This window comes from Pagrus pagrus, assembly GCF_965226575.1.
Source record: "Pagrus pagrus genome assembly, chromosome: 21".
Classification (NCBI taxonomy): domain Eukaryota; kingdom Metazoa; phylum Chordata; class Actinopteri; order Spariformes; family Sparidae; genus Pagrus; species Pagrus pagrus.
The window spans coordinates 10,096,780-10,117,932 of NC_140208.1; the positions used below are offsets into that span (position 1 = coordinate 10,096,780).

The 21,153-nt window shown below is 40.6% G+C and overlaps 1 protein-coding gene and 1 long non-coding RNA gene across 16 annotated transcripts in view; one reads left to right on the forward strand and one right to left on the reverse strand.

Moving 5' to 3' along the window:
* Positions 1-21,153, forward strand: part of LOC311250724 (calcium-activated potassium channel subunit alpha-1a-like) — a 92,802-nt gene that overhangs the window by 32,657 nt on the left and 38,992 nt on the right. For all 15 annotated transcript variants that reach the window (XR_014621309.1, XM_084342706.1, XM_084342711.1 and 12 more), the window contains exons 3-6: positions 8,975-9,036; positions 15,000-15,093; positions 15,173-15,284; positions 20,652-20,727. Coding sequence is in view for 14 of the 15 variants with exons in the window: in XM_084342706.1 (XP_084198832.1) it covers positions 8,975-9,036; positions 15,000-15,093; positions 15,173-15,284; positions 20,652-20,727 (344 nt within the window). In the remaining variant the exon portion in view is untranslated. The remainder of the gene's footprint in view (positions 1-8,974; positions 9,037-14,999; positions 15,094-15,172; positions 15,285-20,651; positions 20,728-21,153) is intronic.
* Positions 3,269-21,153, reverse strand: part of LOC311250728 — a 54,810-nt gene continuing 36,925 nt past the window's right edge. The window contains exons 2-3 of the long non-coding RNA XR_014621312.1: positions 4,528-5,623; positions 3,269-3,581 (exon numbers count right to left, since the gene is read on the reverse strand). This is a non-coding gene — a long non-coding RNA (uncharacterized lncRNA). The remainder of the gene's footprint in view (positions 3,582-4,527; positions 5,624-21,153) is intronic.

A 21,153-nucleotide genomic window follows, 5' to 3' on the forward strand; every position in this document is an offset into this window, starting at 1 on the left:
GAGCCACACTTCCATACTTCCAGGCCTTAAGATTTAAGTTTTGACTACTTAGAGGTGCAACACCGCAAGACATGTTAACTAACAGTTGCTTATTTAGCACCAAATGCTTCAACATTAGCATTAATTTGGAGCCCAGATCTGTTTTACAGGCCTACTCCAACATTGGTAGCTCTTGTTTGGGTCTCTACCAAGTCTCGAGTTCACATCATACAAAGTATTTGATTATAAAAATAAAAGCGCAGCTTTCAGGTTGAGCTGCCGTCATCCAAAATAGCCACAAGGTTGATACACAAAAGGGCCATTAAATAATTGTTCACCCTAGTCGGCAAAGAGTAATTCTGATGGACAATCACATACTGAAATCTAGCATTATTATAATCAGGATTATTGTTTTAGCCATAATTGTGTAGTCCTGCTCTATTTTGGGCCTCACGAGTGCTCTGTGTGCACTCGGAAAGCCCTCCAAATAGTCAGCGGAGGATGTCAAAGTAAGAAAAGGTCAAGATGAGGTCAGCGGTCATCATCCATCACGATGCTTTAGCAACCAATATTCCCAAGCTGTCAAGACGGAAACAATAGCAACAACAGCTTGAGACTGTAGAGCTGAAGTTGCATCACATGCCACACATGTCCTGCCTCATATCCTGCGGACAGTAATGACACCGTAAACGTCTCAAATGTTAATTCAGTGTCAGTGTTTGTCAGGGCTGCAGTCGATCAGGTTTGTGGCTGTTGTTGTAAACATGCTGATAAGCTGTTATCACCTCGGGGCGAAGGATAAACTGTGGAGGAGCACTGTAAAAGTCTAGTTAGTGAGAACAGTATGATGACCAAGGAGTCTCACGATTCACGGCCTATTGCACATTTACAGCCGCTGGAACGACACAAACAACAAAATAAAGTATGAGTAATTAAATTATTTTGTAGTGAAGTTAATGAGTGTGATGATTTGTATCTTTGCAAGGTGGTTAACAGCCAGTCTAATAAAATAAAAATAGAGAATAACCCCTGTGATTTATACATTTTACAAGGCTGTATTGTCAGGTTTTCTTTCTTTCTCAAACATTTGCAGCATGACCTGAACAAATCGATATTCATGCCAGAGAAAATTTCTCTATTGATTAAAACTTAAACTCTGCCACTCATCTTTAAAAAAGAAAACACTTGCAGCTCAGAGATAGAAATCTAAAGACGGAAAATAGATGTCCAATTGTGTTGCCATTAATATCACAGCATGTAATTGCACCATTCAGCTGATGGCACCATGTTTTTCTTCCTCCTCTATTGTGCAGTTCTGTATTTTTTGCCATTGTGTCCAAGGTGCCTTATTAGTGGCACTTGAGAGCAGACAGATGGGCCGGGAGGAGTTCACCGGGATTGTCCTGAGGTCATTTTGTCTTGGAAAGCAGCGCCGCGTTCTTGGGGTTAGTCACCCATGAGGGACTTACGCTCCCTATGAACAGTTTAATGGGAGAGCTGCGTGAACTCGAGCTAACACCGAGGGAAATGGAGCTTTGACTTAACCGAAACAAAAACGGTCAGGTGACCGCACACACAATTCTCTGGCATCCCACCAATGACAGCTCTGATCCTACAGTGACCGCAGGCTTTAAGGGAATACGGAACAAACTGACCTCTGCTTCTTCTGAATCCTGTTTTTAGATGCTGTAGCAGCTCAGAATAACACAACCTCCCACTGCAGATATTTGTTAAACATGTTTCTGCCTTACCTGAATCTCAATGAGCCCTCGTCATATGATTTCTTATAACTGGACCGCTGCTGTACGGTTATATTAACTGAAAGCTCTCAACACACGAATGACAGTGTTTACTGCATTGTCTCCCCGGGTTACATTGAGACAATTATTTTTTGCACAACAAGATTTCTGAAATTGTAAGTTTAAATATGCAAATGTGGCATTTTGCAATTTAAAAATGCACTAGTTTGCATACATCTCCATAACAGGAATCAGAACAATGGATGAAGGTTTAAAATTCTTGTTTCATTTTATTAATATATTAGAATCACAAGTTTTTACAGATTAAAAGTTTGGATATATCTTTTAAATAAAAAAAAACTATTATTGTCATGTTTTTAGGAATAGAAGATATAATATACATAAATGTGAAATATGAACAAACCCCCTCTGTAAAAACCTTCTGATTATTTATAGGTATTAAAATGGAAATTTTGGTGTATGTAAATACTACTTAAGTGAAGCATATCTCTAGAGTAACCGCTAACTGCTGCTAACTGTAGCTATCCTTAGCAGTGAAGCTAGCAGTCCGGACTGGGAGCTCGGAGCACCGGGGAGGTGTTGGAGCAGGCCCAGGCCGGGGCTAGCTGGTTAGCATGTTAACTTCAGTAGATATCTCTGCAACACAGTGCAAATGCTCTTTCTTCACAGTCTGTTGATAATTTTAGTACATTTTTAAAAATGTTTTCTTTTTAAATTCTAACATATTGCACCTTTAATATCAAATGAATCAGTAACAAAAAAAAATAAGGCAATCACATTAGATAATCACTAATTTGCGTCAATGTGAGAAACACAAATTTGGACATTTTCTTTCACTAGTCTGATAGATGGCATGTTATGAAAGCAAAAAAGTGCGTGTGAAAGTGTGAGTGTTTCCCTTTCAACGATCAATAACAAAAGCTGACAGCATCTTTAGTACGACACTGGAGTGCTAAAAGCATCCTTTTGTTTTCACTCACTTTTGAAAATATGTCATTTGCCTCCATGTCTGTCTCTTTCCGTGCGACTACAAAAGAAGAAATTATCATTTAAATGTGAAATATCAGTGAGGTGACATCACCTCTCTGGCTTTGAGCTCACTCCTCACAGTAAATGTGATTTTTATGCCCAAGTGAAGTTCCCATTGCTTTGGCAGGTTATTCACACTGGTTGATGGTGAGTCACACTCCAGGAAGAGTGGAGGAGCATGAGTGGGTTTTTTGATGTTTGGAGGTTGACTTCTGAATGCTTAAGATGTGCTGGTGCTCCCTGCAGGGCTGTAATATACCGAACATCATTGACAGGATCATTGGTGATAACATAATCTGTTGTGTGAAGGTGGACCAAGAGAATACACTAATTGTTCTTTTCTTTTTGAACATATATGAACATATAATAATGCATCAGGATTTTCTTTTTTATAAGAAATCTGTTTTATCTAACTCTTTTCATCACCTTACAGCTGGAAACATGCTTTCGTGTCTGTCTAAAGATAGAAACTCTGCCTTATTTCCCCAGTTTTGTGACGATGTGTTACAGATTAGTTGCTTGGACTTGACCACTGTAAGACATAACTTACCCAAAACCCTTTCAATAAATAAAGTCAATTTTATTTGTGTTTTTAAGAAAGCCTTCACCATCTGTGCTGCATGTAATCAGTCCCAATTTATGCAGCAATTAAAACAGAATCCGAAGAGTGACAGACGGCCTTTGCATAACTTTGAAAACGCTAACACAGTTTTGAAAGGAACATTTTTCAATGCTATGTCATTCAACTTGTTTGTTTATAAAGGTTTGTCTCGAATGACTTGAGACTTGATGTGAGACTCTCTTGAGACCTCACTTAAAGTGAAACTCTCGCCAAAAAGCAACCGAGGCTTTATTTATGATTGGGTATGAGTCAAACCTTCACGTACAAGCACACTCATGACCAAAGAGGCACTTTTAAGATTTACCGTAGTTTCGTTTTGGGGCAAGCTCATTTTGAACGGGAGTACATAGGGCATACCACGACGGCATCAAAATGTCTATTTTTAGACCACTAAGAAGGCTCCACACATCATGAAACTTTACTGGTAGCATCACCAGGGTCTCTACTCATGACACGAGCAGTAAGAACATTGTTTGTGTACACAAAGTGTGTGAAAAAGACGGTTTTGAACTACTTACGCTTAGCTACTGGGACTCCGGCGCGCCGCCGCCATTCCAGGCAAAAAGTGTCGATCTCCGAGTGCGGCCATCATGACGGAGAGTAACGGTGGGACGCTCTGTAATATGTGGCTCCCTTGTCAACATGGACGTCAGTGTTGCTTTTGACTAACGACAGAACAACGAATTATCCGCGAATTCATCTGGAAATAAGCCCGAGGAGCGTCCCACCGTTACTCTCCGTCATGATGGCCGCACTCGGAGATCGACACTTTTTGCCTGGAATGGCGGCGGCGCGCCGGAGTCCCAGTAGCTAAGCGTAAGTAGTTCAAAACCGTCTTTTTCACACACTTTGTGTACACAAACAATGTTCTTACTGCTCGTGTCATGAGTAGAGACCCTGGTGATGCTACCAGTAAAGTTTCATGATGTGTGGAGCCTTCTTAGTGGTCTAAAAATAGACATTTTGATGCCGTCGTGGTATGCCCTATGTACTCCCGTTCAAAATGAGCTTGCCCCAAAACGAAACTACGGTAAATCTTAAAAGTGCCTCTTTGGTCATGAGTGTGCTTGTACGTGAAGGTTTGACTCATACCCAATCATAAATAAAGCCTCGGTTGCTTTTTGGCGAGAGTTTCACTTTAAATGAAATAAAATGATAGATGCCTTGAGACTTGACAAGGACGTATTTCAAGTGACTTGAGACTTTAAATAAATGGTGACTAAACTCGAGACTTGCTTTGATAGACTCTGGACTTGAGTCTGACTTGTTTCAAATAACTTGAGACTTTATTTGGACTTAAGGTACAGAATGATTTGTGACTTGAGACTTAAAGTGCTCTGACAGACTTGAGAATTGACCCTGACTTGTTTTAAATAGCCTGACTTTTCTTGGATTTGCCTCAAATGACATGGGATTTGAGTTGACACTTGTTTTAAATAACTTGAGACTTTGCTTGAGACGTACTTTTGTAAATGAGACTTTGTTTGGATTTTTCTTGAATTACTTTGATCTGAATTGGCATTTGTTTCAGATTACTTGTGACTTGACTTGAGACTTGCTCTGACCGACTTGGGCCTTGACTCAGACTTGTTTCGAATGTATAAAGAACTCAACATTTGTTTCAAATAACTTCAGACTTTACTTGGACTGGTTCTCAGATGACTTGAGCCTTGACTTGGTCTTTTCTCGAATGACTTTGGGACTCGATTGGCACTTATTTCAAATAACCTGAAACTGGAGTCTGATCTGATTCAAATAACTTGGGTGGTTATGGTTTCATTGTCTCGAAAACAATTTGTGTCTTGACTTGAGACTTACTCTCAAAAAGTTAATCCCTGACTCAGACTTCTGTCAAACAACTTGAAATTTAATTTGCCACGTCTCCAATGACTTGAGACTTAAACTGGACTTGTTTCAAGTCATTTGAAAATGAACTGTGACTTGCAGATTCAGGACTTTTTTTTGTGTTTGTTTCTTCGCCATATCATAGAATTGATTTCCTTCCTGGCAGTGACTGCATCTCGTTCGCTTTGAAGGAACATATTTGTCATTTTCTTTCACTGCAGCGTCATTTCCCTCTCATCTTGTAATTGGCATTAAGTGGAATAAATATAAATCAGACTGTCTCGGCTGCTCTCTTGGTCGTCACGCGGTGGTCGGCTCTCTCTGTGAGTCCAACCTCACTGTGCCCCCTTGTGGGTGGAGCCATCTGCCAGCCAACGCCTGAAGAAGCCTGAAAATACAGATGTGATGCATCATTATTCGATGACTGAGATAAATGATGAATGCTGGCACCGTCTGCTGTCAACTCATTGACAAACACAGTCATGGCTGCTCCCTCTTTGTTGCAGCCTGTGTTTTATTTACTGCCATCGCTGAGTCTTCCTCTGCCGGCGGCATTAGCATTTCTAGGGTTGCACCAACATTGTTTCCAGTTTCTAAACTGGGACGGTCAGAGGCATAAAGAGATTTCCTGGCTCTCAAAGAAGAAGGGGTCGATTAAAAATGCATGCGGGTGCTTTTTGTCATTAGGGAGCCATCAGTGGTTGCAGGTTGACAATACAATTTCACATCATGGAAATGAATTAGGCTGAGCTCATTCATTATGGATGCTCATTGGCTTCTTGTTCAGGACAGCCATTGTGTCATTTAAATAGATGAAAGCCAGGTAGGGTTGAGATAACCTGGTAGTGTATTTCAGGATGTAAAACATTTGTTCAGTTTGTCTTTCAGTCTGTTTCTCCGGGTCGAGCCCTCGTCTACGTAAGCTCTGGCTTTTAAAAAGGGAAATTGGGACGCTCATTTTGCAACAGTATTAAAGAGCCTCTTTGCGTTTTGTCTTTTAAATGTCGACTCACGATACTGTACAATGAACTTTATTTTTAGGGAATTACGAATCTAGGTCTCTTCAAAACAAAATGGCAGAAGACGTGTTTTGCAACAGCTGCATCAACTGTGTTGCGGTTGAGCTTCTTTTATAGAAGAAGCACTCAAAAGCACATTTATGCCCAAAATGTTTACTTTAAATACAAATAAGTTTTATAGTGTTATTACATATGTGTGTCCCAAGTGTCCCATTTAATGCAATGTTTTTTCTATCATGTTGAGTCAATACATTAAATGACCCAATTATTATGTTATTTTTTCACCGATGTCAATTAGTTTGTTGGTTTGTAACCAGCATTACACAAAAACTACTGAACGGACTTCTACAAAACTTGGATGGAGGATGGCTTTCAGCCCAGAATAGACCCCTATAACTTTTGGTGTGGATCCGGATAAAGATCCAAGAATTTCTTCTGCAAGAAAAGGAAAAAATACCAACCAATTTAATACATTTAAGTGTGCTTACAGGTCTCATGGAGTACAATTACTTGTGTAGCCATTTGAGGCTCCAGAGCAAGCATCAGGTAATCTGATAAATTGCCTCCAAGCTGCATTTTGGGTATTGTAGGTGCCGGGTTTCAAAAAGGAAGAAGAATGCATTAAATAAAAAAAGGTGTCATCTCTTGTTTTGATGTATTGATCATTTGTTATGAAATTGTTCATAGTGAGTCCCTGCTTTTCAAATCTTACATTACCCACAATGCAGGTTATAGGAGGCAATTTATCAGATTACATGCAGCTACAAAAAGTTTTATTCTACTTTTTTCACATATGTAGTAGTCCTCACCAAGACCTTTAAAAACACTTTAATGCGTAAAATTGGTGGAGTTACCCTTTAAATATGTTTTGGTTGCTATTGGATGAGGCTTGTTTGAATTAAAGGGGACTGTTTGGCAATTATTGCATTTTAAATTGTTTTTTCTCTGTCCTGTGATAAATCAAACATCTAGTTTGTTTATTTATACTTGTATGTGACTCATTTAACTTATGTAACAGAGCTAGACGGATATTTTACATGCAATTAAAATACTTAAAGTCACTGTTTTAAGCCTGATTTTTGAGTTAGGTAACAGAGATTTTATCCTCTGCCCTCCATTTCTGAAAGTCTTCCACTTTCTCCTCTGGTTAGACAAACACAACGTGACAGCAGTCACTTCTGAATGTTACTGTGTGATTCTCAGTGACAGCGGCGTTGGGTCGGGTGAGAACACAGGGTTTTTTTCCCTACAGGTAACACTGATCGAAATGACAGTGGCCACCCGTCGACCTCTGAATATCTCGATCTGTGCTGTGTTTATTTCCCATTTTAATTTGTATTTACAGTTAAGCCTGATTTCCCGTGGTATTCCCGACAGTTATTAAGTTTCACCTAAGCTCTGTCAGTGTCAGAGCTGTCACCTGACAGCTTTTGCTTTGTTCGCTAACACCCCTGGATCTCATGTTTATCACCCTGCAACCTGCCTCCCCGTCTGCTGTGAACGACTATCTTCCTACCCCAGGCTTTGGTTTATACAGCAGGGTCTCCCCCTGCGGAAAGTCAGAGTGACATAAAAAAGCAGGGCCCTGTTTTTTTGTTTTTTTAAAAAAGTATAATTATCTCGTTGCTCCGCTGTGACGGCCGAAGCTTCAGGGCTCTGCTGCTGCATCCTTCCTTGTTTTCCTTCGTCTGTGAAAGCTGAAGCCACGTTCTGTCACCTCGCCCACTCTTCCGCTGCCAATTTACATGATGAGCCGAGCTCTGGCGTATTTATTTACACTGTCATATGTACAGTAACTGATGAGTGTGTGTGTGCGTGTGTGTGTGTGTGAGACACTGCTGTTTCAAACTGTGACTCTTTCTTTCTGCTTTATATAACACAATTATAACAGGCTTCACGAGATGTATCAAGGTCGATCAGTGCTCGTTGATAGGCACGAAACATTTGCCACACACCTTGAAACACAGTTCTCTCATTCACTGCACGCCAGTGTTCGAGGTAGCTTTTGTTCCTGAGAAAATATGTTGTAGGTTTATCTTCACGACTGAATAATGGAGTGATTATTTTTTCAATTAACTGATTGATCGTTAAGTCTATAAAATGTCGAGGATGAGAGAAAGCTGACGTCTTAAATTGGCTTGTTTTGTTCAACCAACAGTCCAAAACTCAAAGATATTAAATTTTACTGAATTCTTACTTTTAATTTCATTTGTTGATATTCATTCTTGAGTCATTTGTTCTTCCGCTTTGATGTCTTGTAAAGCACTTTGTATCTTAGTTTTCAGTCCCTCCAGGAAGTTGCAATATTGCAGCTGTGAATTCTGCAACAACCTTGAATTATATTTTCCATCACAGTCATTTTTTCTGCAAATTCGCCCCAATCATCATAATGATTTGGTGTTTGGACAAAACAGCAAGGTCATGCAGTATTTAAAGGGATTTGGAAATTACAACATCACACATTGCAAAAAAAAAAGACAATTTTTGCTATTTGTTCTTGTTTATTGTGTTCTTGTTAAATATTAGAATAAATTAGCACTTCCAGTCAAATTTGTCAGACGCATGAAGCTGTTGTCATTTCCTATTAAAGAGAAACATCCATAGATTAAACGTCTACTGTCGGGTGCTAAACTGTTTTATAAAGCATACTGCGAATGATGTGTCAGTATCATAATGTGCAACTTAAGTAAAATGTTCCTTTTTTTTCTTTTTTCTTCCAGGTGGTGCTCGTATTTGCTCTCAGCATCGGAGCCCTTGTTATATACTTCATAGACTCCTCTGAGTGAGTATTTACGTGTCAGATCCTCACACGTTCACTTCTGATGCTGCCCTGAGTCTTTGGGATACTTTTGAAGCTGCTTTTATAATTCATGAGTGTTCATTTGACCATATGATCAGATGTGGCTCTGTAAATGTTAACACTGTTCAAGCCTTGTAGCCACTGAACCGACAGGAACAGGTCTGAAAATGGACGAATGAAACTGAAATTGCTTTTAATGAGCAATATCCCAGGTCAGATACTGAAGCAGCATTTGCCTCATGTAATATATTGTGTCCAGATACATTTAATGTTGCATACACATTAAATAAAATGTCCTAATATGCCTTCATACCATATATTGGAAATGTGGACTGTGGCATATCGTCGGTTTGACTTGTATATTTAAAGCTGCACTATGTAAGAATTTTAGCTGAAAAATTTGCCCTGACCCGTCCTGGTCCAAAGCTCCTGTGCTAGCAGCGTAAGCACCAACACTTCCCCGGTTCTCCAAGCGGCCAGTCTGGTTCGCTAGCTGCACGGCTAAGTTAGCTAACTGGCTAGCAGCAGGAGCATGAACAGGTGGTCAAATCTTACATTTTGACGTTGTGTTTGTGAAATGTGCCTTGTGTCCTGGGCGATACTAACTCAGTATTTGTGGTGTTGTAAAACACAATGTCTGTGTCCAATGTACATCGTGTGTTTATCTCGCTACTGTATATCAGAATATGACTCCATGACGTTAATATATCTGAACTCAGTATTTTAACTAGAAAAATCATTTAATATCCATATAGATATCAATTGTTTATTATGTTACGATAAGTTTATTGCATTAAGCTGTTGTTACTGTGTTTCTTCTTGAATCTGTTGGATGAAAAGGGGTGCATATTTACACATTTTAGTGACAAACCAAGACATCGAGAAGTGGCCTTGTGTTTGATTTGAGGTGAATGCTCAGTGTATTCTCTGAGTCTGCTAGCTCAAAGCTAACCACTGGCGGACTCGGGTAGATAAAAAGTGATGCAGTTCCCTCTGTGAAGCCCTTCCAGTGGACAAAACGAGGTGAAATGCCCTCTAGGTCGCCTTCTGGTGCCCTTTCTGAACTTACCAGTCACGCTGTATGTATTATGGTCTTATTGCAGCCACATCCTGTCGGTAAAATGATGCTTCAGTTATACAGATTATAGGAATATTGTATATATTTCAGACATGTATGATTTAGATTAGCCTAAGAGACCTCGACCATTATCCGTTTCCTATACTCTCATAAATCCTCATATGGTCCATATATTGTCATACTAGCTTTAATAACATTGAGTGCTTGGTGCTGCGTATACAGTATTTGAGAACACTGTTTGTATTTCATCCAATCCCCTTCAAGGTAAACTGCTCTGAGCTTACTGGCGATCTCTGCTGACAAACAGCCAGTACTCACGGATGAAATTTGCTTAATCTCTGTAATGAAAAGGATCAGAACAGGCAGGAAAGACCAAAGTTCCTGCTCCAAACAATCCCCATCGCTCATCAACCTCGAGGAAGCGGAAGACCCTTTTAGCTCTGCTCGCGACAGTATACTGTTACTGCAGCCTGGTGGTGTTTGTACAGGACGTGCCATTAAGAAGCAGAGCAAAATACAGCAGGGTAAAAGCTTTTATCGAGCGCACAGGGGACTCTCCGCTGGGAGTAACGTTAAGGCAGAGAGGAGAAAATGGGCCGTAAACTCACGTAATCTGGCTCATGCTCCTGAAGCTTTGTATTCAGGTTATTTGTAATTTCATAAGACCGCATACAGCTGTGGGCTTGGCTTGCTCTCCGATGTGGTTTTCAAGCATGATCTCATTTCATTAACTGGACAAGCTCAGGTAGAGTTACATCCTCACCGATGCCATCTGTGGCCTCAGAACGTGCTTGTATACCTTTCCGCCTGATGAAGGACGACCTACGACCTCTGTCTTTAACCTTTTCGCGCATTGTTAAGTGAACAATGAGAACGATGCTGCAGCACCTGTTCGATGACTTATATTCATATTCATCCCACTCGGCTCTTTGTCCTAGTTTTTATTCAGTCTTGTCCAGGTCTTTCTATTATTCACACAGTATTTTTCACTACCTGTCAACCCAACAAGCCCAGTACTTAAAGCCAAAGAGCAGCCAGTTAGCTGCTCTCTTGCGTGCCTCTAAGTGGCAGTGGACTGTAATAGATACAGCCCTTCCTGTAATTAGTCCTGCGAGGCCGGTGAGGCTGTTGTATGACGGACAGGCCGACCTGGCTGGAAGTGACACCGAGAGAGACGACAACACTGAAGACCCACTTAAATTTGTGCAGAAGAGCTCCAGCTATGAGCTGCGAGTTAGGTTACAAAGAGAGTTTCTCTTCATTAAGCTGAAGTCTTATCTCAGTTTGCACCATAAGTGTCCATGTGGTCATTTGTTAATTATGATGAACGTTGAAAGTGCCATGCAGTTCATTGGTTCGTTAACGTAAAGGTAAAGTCACCTCTTAAACTGTACATGTGACATATGACAGACAGAGCAAGTTTATTATTCAGCTGTGATATAGCGCGTTTTAACACATCTTGTTCAAAATTAATTAATAACTTAATTTAAACCTGCATACACTGATTTTTTTGGCCAGTTGGGAGCAATGAAGAAAGCCGTAAACACAAAGATAACGTGCTAGCAAACACTCGAGCATTCATTCAAGGTCGTGTTTCTATCCACTGCGAGTCCATTAGTAGGCTAACTCATGTTTAGGTCTGTTGGGCTGCATCAGATCTAAAGCTAATACTTTTAGCTTAATTCAAACCTGCTTTAGCTATTTTTTTTTTGGCCAGTTCGGACCATTGTAGTGAGCTGTAAACACAAACCTGTTATGGCTAACATGCTAGCAAACAGTTCAACATCAGCTTAGCTTTAGGCTAACTCTGTTTTAGGCTTAAACAAAACTAAGCTAAAACTTTAAGCTTTATCTCCTTTGTCTCCTGAGAAAAACATAACTTCCTCCCCTCCAAGCTACTATGTGAGTCTGCAAGTTGTTGGTGGACATTTAGCTTTCTCAGATGCCCGTTGCACTCGCAAACTGTTTGAAAAGAGTTTGCAGGCTATAAACCAAAGAAATGAGCTGAAAGAGGCCAGAGAGTTCTGTAGAACTTCTAATTTGGGTGCTGATTATTTCTGGGTTTTGTCGCTGCAACTGGGGCATCCCCTCCAGCAGCACATCATTAGATTAATTGCTAATGTAAAGAAAGTTCATTAGTGAAGCGTTAAACTTGTAGACTTATTTATGAAAGTAAGGTATCAACACCAAAACTTCGAAATGTTCAAACAACATCTGGTTAAAGTGATCTCCGTGACCTTACACCTTCAGCGGACTCAGCTTATCTCGAACCTCCAAGGTTTGAAATCACGTTGAGCTCTTCGGTTTTGATCTGAGTCTGAACCGAATGAGGGTGAGAGACACCGTGAGCAAAGGAGGGTTTGTGATCCATAACAGGCTTAGCCCTCTTTCAAACCTGGGCCTTACTGGAACTCAATTATTTAGCACTGCAGGTCTGCCTCCGCTGTATGGTCTGTCACCCTGCTACGACAGGGATTTGCTGGGATGACGTGTCGTTAGAGCGAATGTGGGCAGAACTATCCACCGTGTTTGGACTATTCTTAGAGGTGCCTTTTTTTACACCATTGTTACTTTCTGAGATATTATCTAGATGCAAGAAAGTTCAACGTAGCAATTAAAAGGGGGGGAAATCAGCCAGACTACAATCAAAACATCAACCAGTGCTCATTACATTATCAGATAGCCTGCAAAAGACACAAAATTAAGTGTTTTACTATTGTAGTTTTTTAAAGAGTGTGACACATTTTCCAAAACTTACCCAGACTGTTTTGTGAAGTGGTTTTCGAAAAGACGTGCCTTTCAGATACGTGCTCTTTTTCCCATGAACAGGGTGTTCTTTCAGGAGGCAAGAAGTTAATAAAAAAATCTGTGATAATGGTAAAATATTCAGAATACAGTGACAGGGTCAAGAGGAACCTTCACCCATTTTCCAACCAATTAAATCCAGTGCAGTCGAGTTGAAATAACACGCTGTCTGCTGCTCAGGATTTTTTTTTAGAAACACTGGCGAGTGATAGTTGGAGTCTTCCTCATCACATCACTGACCTCCTGATCCCCAAACCAGAAGATCAACCGAGTGTCACCGCTGTGCATCAGATCGGTTCAAAAATAATCCCCCAAAGTATTTTTAATGTCACCTCCTGAACTCCAACGAGGACAGTGTGTTTTTTTATCAAATGGAGTTCATTCGATTTTTTATTTTTTTATTTTTACATAACCGAAGCAATTTGCTTTAATCCGAGTGGTATTAAACAGCACAGGGGAGACTGTTGCTGCTGAGTGACGAGGTGTGCATTAGTGAAGCTCATGAATCTGAGTGTACATTACGAAAAGGCATGAAAACAAACTGACTAAATGTGTGAGGGGGACATGAACATCAGCATGGTTCATATTAACCTGTGCTTTAAGGAAGTATGTCCCCTCAAAGTCCCAGTGTTTGAGATTTAACTAAACAGTCATTTTTAGATCCAGTAATAGCGAAGATTACAGAGAAGTCGTAGAAGATACGTAAACTGTATATATGTTTTGCATTACTATCCTGTTAGTTATCCATGTGAGTCATTGGAGAGAACTCCTCCCAATACCAGGTTAAGAAAAGTCGCTTTGGGGCTTCAACCAGTAGTTATATGATTATTTTTAAGCAATTCATCTAAAGAAAAGTACAGAAGCCCTGAGATGCAAGTGAGAAAAATGCATCTGTAAAAAAAAAAGTCAAAGAAAAGTTTTGACAGGTACATACAGTATATTGCGTGTTAACAAGCAGCAACATTACTGTCATTAAAAATCATTATTTTTACATAGTTTTCACAGATGACGAGAAAAAAAACAAACAAAACTAAATGAAAATGGATCACCAGAATTTTTTCTCTCACTCGCTTCTCAGGGCTTCTGTAGAAAAGCAGAAAACAAGTTCCCAGCCAAGGAGATGTTGTAAATAGTTTGCCAAAGATATTTAGTTTTAAAATACAAAACCTAGAAAAACAGTGTACCCACACATTTGTGCAGCTGGAAGCAGCAGATGTTTTGGTTTAACGAAGGACTGAAACGATTAATCAAGTATCACAGTTGTTGTATATACATTTTCTTCCAGGCTACTAATTTATTTATCAGCTAATTGCTTCAGCTAACATCATTCAGCACTTCAATCATTAAAAATCTATTCTATTTTTATTCATTTCACTAAATGACATATTAATCAAACCTATACTCCACATTACAGCGATTAAAGTTAATTAACTGTTTACCCTTGAATATCCAGTAAACCTGTGTTTTCATCACCCAACCCTACTAACCTATTACAGTCACATTCACTTGGTTATTTATTTCTCTTTATTTGAATTCTTTGTGCCAGATACGAGCGTTTTGAGGGTGAGACTTCACTGCATTGCTAGCGTTTGCTATGGCTGCCTGATTTCATAAAAAAAGAGGACATGAACCCTGCATGCATTTAACCCTTAAACTACTGCCTTGGCTCTGCATTTCCATCACGTTTGACTCAATATCGACCCTGAAATGTAGGAAATGCAGGCCTGAGAGGAAAAAAGGCATCATTTTCACTATGTCACAATGCATCAGATGGATTGTTCTGCAGTTATTTAAGGGTTAACCAGGTATCTCGACAAGTTATTGCTTGTGTGACGATTAATGCATGTCCTTTTCTCAACAGAGAAACCGTTGGAAAATACCAACTATTGCACTTTTTACAACACCTAAGTTCCTCTTTCTTTTTAAAAATGCATTTTCAGGAAAATAAGTTTGAACTTTGATATGTTTTTTCATGAAATACTGTTTCAAACATGCAAACTTTTCCTCATTTGTCTCCCATTATTTGCGAGACGTTAACATATTTTGTTTCTCCCTCTAACAGTCCCATCGAGTCCTGTCAGAACTTCTACAAGGACTTCACGTTGCAGATCGACATGGCGTTCAACGTCTTCTTCTTGCTGTATTTCGGCCTACGTGTAAGTTAAACGATAAAGTTGAATTATTTGCAATTACTTGAAATCCATGAATCTCACCTTTAACCATTCGTTTTCATAGTTTATTGCTGCCAATGACAAGCTGTGGTTCTGGCTGGAGGTGAACTCCGTGGTGGACTTCTTCACGGTTCCTCCGGTGTTTGTGTCGGTGTATCTGAACAGGAGCTGGCTCGGTAAGGATGCTCACATCACTCACACAGGACCAAAGCCTTCAACGGTGGATGTTCGGGCTGGTATTTAGGAGCCTGTGGCGCCACCCAGTGGATTGTACGGATGTTGCAGCTGTCAGTGAACGCACCAGATAATCTCAGCACGTCACTGAAGCTGAAAAATGGGAACTTGTTGGTGTTTTGTGGTCATTTACATGGGCACACTGGCTTATTTTAGCCATATAAGTTTGATATTTTTGTCATCAAGTGAACTTCTGGACGTTGCACGAAAAGTTTGAATGTCTCTCACTATTAAAGTGCATCAAATTAAAACCACAGCACAGCATGGTGACTCAGAAGCTCTACTATTTGGACTAACGCCTGCTGGCATGACAACAGTATCAAACATTGTACGGCTATCATCTGGTGTTCCATTTAGACTTGGCGTTTACGCAGCTTGATTTGAACGGAAATGTAGTTTTCCCATCACGTCTTCGGCCGTGTGTGTCGGCCAAGTGGGCATTTCACCTCAGGGGTCATTCACCTGCCCTTCACCCGTCCAGCACCGCACCTGCGATAACACTCAAACCAAAACATGCTGTGATTGAAAAGTCCATGAATGGATCAAAAAAAGGTAATAAGCTTTGCTTGCGGGGGCTCGAGCGCCTGAATAGAAGTCAATCTGCTAAATGTGTGAAGCTCATCACTCGGAGAGGTCTGTCAGGAATTAGAGGATTAAGGGGGATCATTTTTTTTTTTCTTTGCTGCATTACAGGTTTTTATAGCTGCTTTTTCTTCTGCTGTCAGCTGAGGAACAAACCTGCCGTGCGGCCAACGTCAGCACCTCTCTCAGCATTGAACAGCCTCCACTTTAGAGTCAGTATGACAGCTTGATGGGCACAGTTGCATAATGTGGCTGTGTAGTTTTCTCTGGGCTAATGCACTGTGACTGTGCTGTGAGAACAATATAAGTAGAAGGAGCTGGTGTTGGCTGCTGGGGCCATCTAGTGGACATGTGAGGGGATGGCTGGCTTTTTTTGTATTGTTGTAGATTTGGGCAGCAGTGTACAGTGTCTATAAACTGATGGTTATTGGTTTGTTAGAAATAAGGCATGTTGTTGCTGTCGTAGCAAGGAGTCAAAGGAATAATTTGTATCCATACTGGCTATTTAAGGAAGCCCCGAGTCTGATATAAATTGTTTCCTACTACTTTTCATTTGTGGAAACAGGTGGGGGAAAAAAATGGCAGGTGATATATATGTCATTTTCAATTCAAGGATGATTCTTCTAAGTTTGTTTTTTCATCCCTGAAGGTGTTTTCTTGTATTTTTTGTCTGGAACATTATTCTAAAAGTTTGTTCGTCTAATACTTCAGTTTAATATACAGTATGTATCTTTTGTTAAGAGTGCATTGAGAAATTAAAACTCCTATGGTCCTATGGGGACATGGGGTAGTGGTGCATGTCAGCCTCCTGTGGCTGAAGTGAGTATTACAACAACAAACACTTTTGAAAATGATCCTGACAAAAAAAAAATCAACTGTCAAAACTTTTTTTTGCTTGTTTTTTCAATCTTATGGACTCATTAGTGTGAAAACAGTTAGAAAACAGTTTACATCAGACTTAGAAAATGGAAAATGTTTTGACTCTCAGGGCCTCCGTAGGCATTGCTCTGCTTTAGTGCCGATTTTTGTTTTATTTCCTTCTCTGCTTCACTTTTCTACACAGATGCTGTGCTGTTGTTAGAAAGCATACTGCCAAAAAACAAAAAAATAATCCCTCAGACTCCTCCTCTCCTGCAGTGCGTCTGTTTGGTCTGTGCGGTTAGAAAGATGTCTGATGAAATCACATAATTAACAAGGATAACCATAGTGTAAACTAATAAAACCAAAAAATACTAAAACTTGCTTTGTTATGTGTCACAAAGACAATCATCAGTTGATTTCAACCAATCACAATCACAGATATGATGCAGGATGGAGTTTACTCAAAACAAGATATGTTAGATAGTCACATGATATTGTACAGTGTGACCATCGCTCTGATAATGCTGTTACCACCCTGTTGTTCTGCTGTTACTCTTTGTGGAGGTGTTTGCTCGGCCACGCATGGTTCTCACTGCATTCATGCGACTAGCTGACCGAATACAGCTGTGAATATTTGTGTACTTTTGCACATTTTTGTGATTCAAAGCGTAACAAATATACTGACATTTCCTGCGGTTTGAAACGTGGAGCTGATTCCAGTGGGAAATGTCATAATCTCCCTCAATATGGTCATGTAGGATTAGCAAGTGATTTACTGTTTAGTTAAACTGCGGTCAAACAGGTGGCGAGGTCACAACCAGCTCAGCGCCGTTCGCTCACAGCTGTTGAAACTCCCTCTTCCGATCAAAACTCCATATTTCATCCGGCTCGCGGCCAAACTGTCGCTCTGCCAGTCCTCATGTCTGAACATTTTGACACAAATACACACACGGTATGCACTAATACGCTCTCGTTGATGCGTGTGGGTGCGAGCATGACACACATTTTGATTGTCGAGGCGAAAATCCAGAAACAAAGTCTGAAACTCTGTCCTGCTGCAGGTGTGAAATGAGCAGCACATTTATCTCCGACAGGGAAAACAATCCAAATATCATAAACTGAATAATAATCTTCTGGATAAGATATTCATGTCTTGGCGGCGGCCACATGTTGCAGCTTTTTCCTTAAATGCAAATGCTCTAACAGAGTGGTTCCTAACTTGAAGGGTCAGGACCTCCAGACAGTTTTTAGTTAAATATGCTTCGGAAAGATTACTGGAACAGGAAAGAAGGAAAAGTCATTTGAGTTTAGTCTGAAAATGGAAATTATACAGTTGTCTTTGCGACGGTGGCGCCAACAATAATACCACTTGGAAACGCCACTTTAAGAATCATTTCTAAGAACGTTCTTTGAAGAATTAGTCCTGAAGCGGAGATAAGAGACAGAAAAGATAAACATATATTTGTGTAGAGGAAACAACAACTTTCTTTCTGTTAATCGTCTTGTGGCCCCACAGAAATGTTGTTGGGGCCCCTGTCGGAGTCCTGACCCCCAACCGATCCTGGAAACCAATGCTGTAGGCTGTGCCAGCACCTCACTGGAAAAACTGGAAGTGTTTCAACTGAATTACAAGAAATTACACAGACATTTCCACAACCTCCAGATAAATTTGCAGTCGCTGTATAAATCAGATGATTCGGAGGAGAACATAGAAAATTATAGGACCTGTGAAAGAAAGTGCTGAAAACACAAAACGATGCAATTATTTCTAATCTTTCCTTCTTTTTTCTTTAGAAATCCTGCAAATAATTCTACAAAAGTCTTCAAATCATACGATCTAAGACAGAAAAACAATCATCTTGGTCGAACGGTTTTGCTGCGACACGTTTCGAGATTCATTTCACATCCAGATGAAATGGACTTCAGTCAGCTGCTGCACTTTCTCTCTTTGCAGTGTCGTTCTTTCCTGCTGCGCATTTAGTTTTCAACCACAATAGCAGTTATGACATCAACTGTGATTAATTGCAGGATTATTGCAGAAGCACTAAATCCATAGAGAAACACACAATTATTGCCAGAGCTTGTCATCGTCCTGTACGCAGCTTTACTGGCTGTTGTTCACATGACTTGTTCTCTGCTGAAAGACAAAGATACATGCTGTTCCCTGTCCAAGATTAGGGAATTGAAATTTGGTTTGTCAAGAGCGGGGTTATAGGGATGAGATGTGGGTTACATTGTGAGGCCAGCTGATGGACAGACTCGCTGCCTGGCCTCTTCCTTTCCCTGGATGAATCCTAAAGGAGCTTACACTCTAATATCCTGATGGGAAAAGGGTTTGCTTTAAGCTCGCCGAACACGCCTCGTCACAGTGAGAATACTGTGAAGGTCTGTGATAAATCTGATAAAAAAAATTCTTCTTCCCTTTTGACGCCAACCTGTCGGGTGCTGCTATCATGAAAGCAGCTGATTCCTTCTGTTTTCCTCTCGTTTTGGACGATATTTTCTCTACCTGAATAGTTAAGACGTGTATGCGAAGCAGATTTTTCGGGAAGACCAAAAAGTAACTTTCAGACATGATTCCCACTAAGATGTTAGCGTACAGAGGGCCCGATGGAGGCACGCACTCTGAGACGATTCCTCACACGAGGAGGCGCAAGAAATCGACCGGGGAGCTCTTCCAGAAGGGTTACAGGGTCAGGATGGGCCACGGCCAGGTCCCCGACAAAGAGGACCAGGACAGCATCTGGTACAGCTTCGGTGCATGCTTCCATGTAATCTCCTACTGGGGTAAGACCTGCGGGGACGTGGGAACGAGGGGGGGGAATCTCCGCCAAAGCTGACCGCTGGCGTGTCCAGAAGTCTTTGGTGTCTGTGTGTGTCAGCTGGAGCAGGTTCAGGTTCAGGATTTGCGCCGTATTATGCTCCCCATCTGGCAAACGCTGACTTGAATTGAAAAAAACAAAAAAACAAGCTTTGGCCAGGCACACCACGGTGCACGTCATTTTATGAAATATTATTTATTTATATGTTTGAGTGATTGCACCGTAACGTCTTTGATTTGTGTCATTTGGCGTTCAAACAAATCTATCCCGGCAGCGGAGTCTGTCTGCTCCATTAATGCACGCAGAGATGGATTTTACTTGATTGCTCGCTCTTTGGCTGAGGCGGCTTTGAATCGCTTAATGCATCAACACTGCAGTGGATTTTTTATTTTTTATATCAAACATTTGGCTTTTAAAAACTCAGGCGGGAGCTTCCTTTTAGCAATGCACCTAAATGATGAAGACTGACAATAAAATAGGTGTATTTTGCTTTATCAGATGTGTTTCTGTGACTTATGAGGTTGTGATTTAGTGTTAAGTGATACCAAACGGTCAGTCAGTAGCTGGTGTTGCCACTGTTGGCGTTATGCCGTCCTTGACCTCTTTGCAACACGCACACTCTATTTTTTTCGCCATAAATACCCTGAAATTTAGGATTTGACGTCACGTCTGTTTACCGAACCAATCCACCTGTCTCTAATCCAGCTCTTCATCTCGTCCGCTATCAGAGCGAAACTTGTATCAGGTAGATGCCGCCGCTTTGTCATCCTCCTGAGAGAGTTGTGAGCTGATGAAGACAGGGACGTCCGGGATGCTGAGCTTGTTTTATATATTGTTTCTTTTACGATGCACTTAAGGTTTGATATCGAGTGATCAGTCGGAGGTTACTTATTTTTTTTTGTCAGAATGAATCCAATGAAGTTTATAAACATGGAGGAAAGTATGAAAGGTACGGGATTCTTTGCCGAATGCTATGCTAATGTTGTTTCAGCTGTTATTCATCATGTTTAACTGATTTCTTTGTGGTCTTTTTCTTTCTCACAGGCTTGAGGTTTTTAAGGGCCTTAAGGTTGATACAGTTCTCAGAAATTTTACAGTTTTTGAATATACTAAAGACAAGGTAAGTGTGTTCATACTGTATCTCACTTTTTGTCACAGTGTGAACGTTGCATGCAAAGTGACTGATTTTGTAGCCGTAAGCATGGATGTGCTTTTATTTTGAAAGTGAGCTTTATTGCAGTGTTTTGCCTGAAGGAAAAAAATAGCACGAGCTCCTGCTTTCGTGTGACTTTGTGCACATTATTATTAAGTTCACTCCTCAGTCCTGCAGTGAGTATTGTCCACGCTGTGCGATGGGGTCTTGAATGAAACGGCTTTCTGTTTTTACGCCTCGCAGCTTAGAGAATGAAAGCTTTCTGCACAGATGTCAGGACGAGCTTATAGAGCGACAAAACACTTTACAATAATCTCCTCACGCACTCGCTCTGTCATTCATTCAGATGAAGGTGAAGACAGAAACACAAAGTAGGAAAGAGCAGAGGTCAGG